General features: G+C 34.3%; 1 protein-coding gene across 3 annotated transcripts; it reads left to right on the top strand.

Annotated features, from left to right (window-relative positions):
- Positions 1 to 102: 102 nt before the first annotated feature.
- LOC111687132 lies at positions 103 to 7,223 on the top strand. 3 transcript variants are annotated; one of them, XM_046954329.1, is made up of 4 exons: positions 103 to 410; positions 1,336 to 1,555; positions 1,686 to 5,089; positions 5,231 to 7,223. In XM_046954329.1, the coding sequence occupies exons 3-4, from the start codon at positions 1,778 to 1,780 to the stop codon at positions 6,569 to 6,571; spliced, it is 4,653 nt and encodes a 1,550-aa protein (XP_046810285.1). In that variant the 5' UTR covers positions 103 to 410; positions 1,336 to 1,555; positions 1,686 to 1,777; the 3' UTR covers positions 6,572 to 7,223. The 3 variants fall into 3 exon arrangements, with proteins under 3 accessions (XP_046810285.1, XP_023305321.2, XP_046810284.1); XM_023449553.2 differs by having other exon boundaries at positions 1,234 to 1,555; XM_046954328.1 differs by having other exon boundaries at positions 103 to 417; positions 1,234 to 1,555.
- The last annotated feature ends 23 nt before the right edge of the window (positions 7,224 to 7,246 follow it).

The following is a 7,246-nucleotide window of genomic DNA, read 5'->3' as shown; positions in this document are numbered from 1 at the left end:
GCCGCCCAATTTGTTGCTTTAACCGCCGCTGCTTTTAATGTATGTCGGTTCAGGTCTTTGTTCGCTGTATCTAACAGATACTCGTTGAAAATGAGAAATTAGTTCACTATTGTGTATAATATAATAGCATATTCTTTATAGAACGTTTAATAAATTCATTGAAATATCGAATAATCTATTTAAATTTGCAAATAAAACATTAATAATTAATATATTTAACGAAAACCAAAAAGCAAACGACGAAATATTAATAATAAAACTGTTAAAATACGGGCCATAAAAACCCTTTAATAAAAAATAAGTTGGAAGATGAGGACTCATGCAGAGTTGAAGAAAAAAATATAAATAAATTTATAGAAAAATAGATCTGGAAATATACCATTGATAAAGAGTTTAAAATAAAATTATGCGTAAAATGTTTAATAATTAAAAAATATAATAATCATTCCCCTCCTTACAATTTACAAACAATAAATCTATAAAACACATCTATCTATACATACATGTACATACATATGTAAATAGTACAATCCATATTTAGTTGTATTTGAGCAAAGTTTAATAATAATGATGATGAACACTTCACTGAACTTGAGTTTTTTATATATTTTTTTTTTGGTCACTACCTTACCTTAACATCTACAACAATCGTATTATATAGATAAAATTGTAACGAAAATAGACATCTATTAGATGCGAAAAACAAAACATGGGTATAAAAAAAAACAAGAAAACAATTTTGTATATTGTTGCTGTCGATGTTGCTAATTTCATTTTTACTTTTCAATTGTTGAAAGTTTGTATAAATAAATACGTACTCTACTTAAGTACTTTGCATGCAGTGATTTGTTTATAATTATTTTATATTTTTTCTTATTAACAAATACATAAATAACAAGCAATAACTAAAAAATATACTACAAGAATGTAGAATTTGAGGAAACAGTGGGTGTCAAAAAAATCATACAGCAAAGAAACAGTATAATTTGAGAAGTATTCCAAATCTATGTATTTCCGGATTAACAGTTTCCACTCGGAAAATTAATTCATAGACAAAGCGCAAAATCTTATTTGTTATTTTCGAGACTTGTAAGGTCCATTACATTTTAAATTGTTTAAATTTTAATATCATTATGCATTTTATTGTACTTTAAGCAATATGTATGTATATTTATGTTTTTAATAAATTCATTAATGAACCTATGTACATGTTACTAAATACCATTGATACAGTGAATTTTCAAATTAATATCGAAAACAAAGTAAAAGTATGAATATAGTTTTCATATATTAATACTACATAATACTTCGATTACTGACCTATTAATAAAATAGGTAGCTGAAAACTAATAACGAACGAATAAAAGATACCATTAAGGAACGACATGCTAATATCGTCAAAAAGGCGCTAATCAAAGGAAAAATACCTGCAGTATCTGCTATCTAATAGATAGTACGTACCTACTATAAGATATAGCGGGAAAAAAGAATCATTTAATATTTCCTAGAACGATGATTACAATTCTGAAGGATTATTATATTGTATGTTTAACTAGTAAGTACCTATAATAATAAAAGTCCAAGTATTATTAATACCTGCTTCTTTGTTATTTCGCGTTATATGTCCGCAATGTTATCTCCTAATGTTCTGATGAATGTTTATTTTTGTTGTTGGCATTTTCCAGCTATTTAAATATGTTCGGCAGACATAAGGACGTCTTTTATAACTTGAGAGCAGCAGCTACCTTTGAGAAAGATAGTGAAGCGTCAACACGTTATGGATACTTTAAAGAATAACAACAATAATAATAACAATTACGAAGCCGAAACAATGCAGCGAGGTGAAGAGGATTTAATACGTACTGCCTTTGAATATTCATTTCCCACCAATGACGACGATGACACCGAAAGTAATAAGAGTACACCGTATTTTACACCGATGGAGTTTTTACAAAGTCCATTTGAATTTCCAACACCACGGTTAGCGGACGTAGAAAAAATACATGCTAGTAGCTGTACATTAACGTCAACGTCTACAACAAATACAACCACGGAGACAACAATGACAACTTCTTGTATTACTCAACCTACGAATATCGAATTAGAAAATATGCCACTAGTGATGCAAGCAAAAGAGTTGGAACTGGATAATCAGAGCCCCAGAATCTTGCAGTCAAGCTCAAAATCGCTAATAAAACATTTAGAACCATCGTCACCAAATGTTCAAAGAAAATTTCGTCGATTCTCTCTTTACGAACGGAGATCTTGCTCTCCCCAGCATTTGATTATTAAAAATGCTTCTTCTGTCGAATGTACAGTGGAAACAGATAAAGAAAATACAAAGCCGAAATTCAAAATGGACAAAAATGAAGAGGCTAAGAGTGGTAATAATTCACCAAGTATGATTTTAGATGAAACCGGCTCCCCGAGAATACTAACCTCATCGGAAGCAGCCATGCTATCATCGGGACGCTTGGCGTATTCACCTAAATTACTAACATCCATAAATAATTTACATTTGTCTTCTCCTTTGGGTGTCATTAGTTCGGCTGGCTACAAAAATGGCAACTACTTCAAGTTTCCCGAAATAGATCATGTAGTACAGGATGTTCCGGTGCAACAGATTACATCAGCAAATGTCGATGATAATAGCTCATCTAACAACAAAGACAATCATATGTTAAAACGCCTTGTAACGAAGAATATGCCATCCTCATCGACGGAAACAACAAACACAGAGCCGGAAGCAAAATTTATGCACGTCAGAGAATTAAATTCAGCGACTGCAACAAGTGCAATTCAACCTAAAAGCGAAACCAAAAGAAATCGTAAAAATAAAAATAATTTAACTATTAAAATCATAAATAATAACTCGTCATCATCAGCAGCGGGCCAAGCTCCACAAGAATACAATGCCTCCGCTGGGCAGGATAAATTGCCAAGCTCTCCCTCGTTAAATAAACCGAAAACTCCAACAATTAAATCTACCAAAGAAAAGGCCTTGTCATTAGATTCGGCTGCAATAGCAAAAGACTGCGTGAAAGCGACTCTGTTAAAGCCAGAGCTAAATTTAAGCTGCGATGAAATCGATTCGAATTTGCAAGATAATAAACAGCTATTTCAATCTCAAGATCGTTTGCGACCAAATGTGCCAAATACCAGGTCGACATCGTTGTCACAACTAGCGGCACATAACAGCAATGTTGTCGGCAAGCTGAATAAGACTACAATTAGAAGGCGGATACCAACATCCACAAGTGTAGATTGGCAACTGCACCAAAGAAAACACACCTCGTTTAATATACCGGACATTACTAAGAAGATGTGTGAAAATCGTGATGACAAATCGGTAGTGATATTAAAGGAGGACGAAGTGTTAACTGATCCACAATCGAGTTATTCGGCTTTGCAAACCCCGAGCTCGGGTAATTGTGCCTCAACACCATCATCGGGTCACAGAACTCCCTTCAAGCACAATCCTTTATTGCACAACTCTAATACGAACTTGAAAACATTGCCCGAATTCTTAACTCTTGTTGAGTTTTCGACACCAACTGCGGGACATGTTGATCATCCATTCAAACAAAAATCTATAGATTTGCCAAGTTCAACGGCATCCACTGCTCCAGCAAAGCCTGCTAACTCGTCGTCATCCACCAATTTGTTGCAGCGTAGGGGTTCTAATCATAGTCTTACTTTAAATCTACACGGTTCTTGTAGCAACCTTTTGGGATCCTGTCGGTCTGGTCTCAGTGTTTCCAACTACAGCTTAGGTTCTGTGGCAAATTCTACAAACAATTTAAATTCGAAATCTAGTTGTAATCTTAATATTACCACTTCACAAAGTTCACAAACTACCAACACAGCATCCGTCAACACAACTCAAGGAGCCAAACAGAGCCTCTTTCGACGGAGGGGATCCAATCAAAGTTTAACTCTCACCAATCTCACTGCAACATCATGTGGTAATTTAAATTCTTTCGCCAGTCAAAATTCCTTGAATGTTGAAAGGGCACAATTAACAACTCAGCCGCGACCAATAAACAATGCTTCCTTAGGTGCTACTCCTCGGAGAGGTCTTCTGGAACGACGTGGTTCCAACCAAAGCTTAACATTAAACATGAGCAGTTCTTTTGGTGGCATTGGAAGTGAAAAAGGCATATTAGGTAACAGTAGCATGAATTTGGTTGAAGCAAAACCAGATGACGATGTAAAACCCAGTCATCAGTCGTTAGTATCAACATGTTCCGTTCATTCACACCAGAGACGATTCTTTAGCAGTGAGAGTTTAAATCGCAACAACACACAGTTTTCGGATCTAAATCAGGCTCACAAGAGAAATGCCAACCAAGTGTGTTTCGGTTCTGTGACCGACCTTAAGCCAAACGAACGTGATTCCTCCCATCAAACTGCTGCTGGCAGTGGTAAAACGCATCCTGAGCATTTCGATTTTCAAGAATCTTCCGTTTGTACATGCACTGGCGTTCGCAACATAATGACGAAACCCTTATCGCCCCAAACGACCAGTGAGGAGTTTAAGATATATTTAGCCAACATTCAAATGTTACAAAATGCCTCGAATGCTTTAAATCAAACTGATTTAATCAAGTTAAATTACATTTTCGACAACAACTATATAGCAAATTCCACGACCTTAACAGAGCAAACTATACCCATATTGAACATGTCCGCCGCTAATAAAGAAGCCGAAACCCCACCAGCTGTGGTGTGTAATTCGGAGGATTCCGAAATTATCGAAAGGTATCTGCACGTTGTTAAAGATGTTATAAAATCATTTGAACTAGACGAAGAAGAACAAAAGCGAATTTTTCGCAATTTACATAAGGAATTTTGGGATTTACCATTAAATCATCAAGAAAAGCCAATGGTTTTTGGTTCCCAAACAAAAAATCGCTACAAAACGATCTTGCCCAATGAAAATTCACGAGTTATTTTGGAAAAGGAATCTAAGCTCTTAATAGACATGATACAAAATTGCCCAGATATTGAAGAAGACTTATTAAACGATATGTCAAGACAAATTCTAACATTTGACGAGGTGCCCTATATTAATGCCAACTATATAAAAGTAAGTATTAAAGATTTATGGTAGTTATCTCATTAAGATTTTTAACACATTCATATACTTATACTTACATGTCGTTAACTAAGTCGCGGTGTTTTATAAAAGCTCCTTATACCATTTCATTAATTAATTTTTAATTTTCAGGGTCCTGATTACACTTCCAAATGTTACATAGCCACCCAAGGTCCTTTGCCCAATACGATTTATGAATTTTGGCTTATGATTTACCAAAACACCAAAAAATATATGCAAATATCCAAAGGCCCTGAAAGTCCCAGTTATCGTCAGGGAAAGACTCTACAACAGTATTATCAGAAGATTGTGATGCTTACAAATTTTATGGAGAGCAACAGACAAAAGTGTTCGGTTTACTTTCCCGTTGAATTAAACGAGATATTTATAAGTACACCCAGAGATGAAGTTGTACAACCGAGTGACATGTTAACAGATTTTCTGAATATCATACTTAAGTCCAACATGGACGAAGATGCCATTGCAATGACAAAAGCCAGTGGCTTAGGAGAATCATCTCAAATGATAACAATGGATACACTTAAAGTACATGTGGAAGAGGAACTTAAAAGCCAACTACCAAATAGTTCAAGTTTTTTCGTTATAAAAAATGTGGGTATAGTGCGCAAAAATGGATTTTCCATACGTAAGCTAATAATTTTATATTGCGCCAACTATAATGACAATGCAAGTCACTTGTTAATTAATAAATTCCTCTGTTACCATTACTGGTATCCTGATTGGCCGGATCATAGATCTCCCCGAGACATCAGTACCCTGCTTGACATGTCGCTACATGTTATGAATTTGGGTAAATGTGAGGCAGAATTTGAAGTTTTCAGAGATGCCGCTACTCCACCCTCCCATATTAACGCACAGTCAGTGGAGCTATACCAACAGGATATTTTCAATGCAGTACAACCCCTGCCGGTTATACACTGTTCGGCAGGCATTGGTCGAACGGGTTGTTTGACAGCTATTTTAAATGGCGTTCGTCAAGTGAGACAGTCTCTTGCGTATTCGTTGACTACAATGGCGACTAACGCAGCAAAACAAGCCACGGCTTCTCAAGTCCTCAGTCCTGTTGATTTTTGCCTCCCCAAACAGTTTCTGGAAGAGGATACAACATTGGCGAATCCCTTACCAACTGATATTGATTGCAGTTTTACACGAAATACCCTTCTTTATATTCGCTACATTTTGAAGACAGAGCAGAAGATATCTGAACGAGATTCCGACGATGCTACTCCAACACCATCACAGGGCATAACACCTTATGTAGAGACATCCTGGCGACTACCGTCATTAGCAGAACTGCCAAAAATGTCTAATATATTTGTCGACGTATTAGGCATTGTATGCAATTTACGATTACAGCGCGGTGGAATGGTACAAAACTCTGAACAGTATGAGTTAATACATCGGGCAATATGCTTATACCTAAAACGTACATTTGCTTTAAAAAGATTTTAAGCAAAAGTACTCAAACTCTATGTAAAACGACACGAATATAAAAACGCACATTCAATTAGAATTGAAACATATTTACATACATTTTTAAGTTACAAGAAATGCAAAATAATAACCACTTTCAGCGGATCGGCTTCAAACAAATATTGAAATATGTAATAATAGAAATACATACACAAGTAAATAAATAATTAATTATAGATGTTTCTAGGCAAGAAAAATATTATATTAATAAGAATTGTGAATGTGAACAAAAGTGTAAACTTTTTCATTTCAAATGATTTTATAGATTTAAGCGTAAATGTAGATTTTATTAAAAAAAGAAAGAAAACTTTTAAAAATTACATGCAATGTAAATGCACCTGTATGTAATTTGTATGTATGTATTATTATGTGTAAGGTTACACAAATATGTAATATTTTATTTATTTTTTCAGTTTATTTATATTTTTTATTGGTAATTTAAGTGATAATCCAAAATGAGAAAATCAAAATTTTCATAATGTTCGTTCTATTGCAATTGGAATAGAAATTTACATAAAATAATTTTGCATTGGAAGCGAAATTAAAAATTATTTGCGAGATTCACAAGAAAATTGTAGAATTTTTATTTTGTGTTTTTATTGTTTGTACAACTAGCTTTTAATAAAATAAAAAAACCAACTAGTCAAATAAACT

The sequence above is a fragment of the Lucilia cuprina genome, chromosome 6, assembly GCF_022045245.1.
Source record: "Lucilia cuprina isolate Lc7/37 chromosome 6, ASM2204524v1, whole genome shotgun sequence".
Taxonomy (NCBI): Eukaryota; Metazoa; Arthropoda; class Insecta; order Diptera; family Calliphoridae; genus Lucilia; species Lucilia cuprina.
The sequence above is the reverse complement of the archived record's forward strand: the minus strand, read 5'-3'. Positions and strand labels throughout refer to the sequence as shown.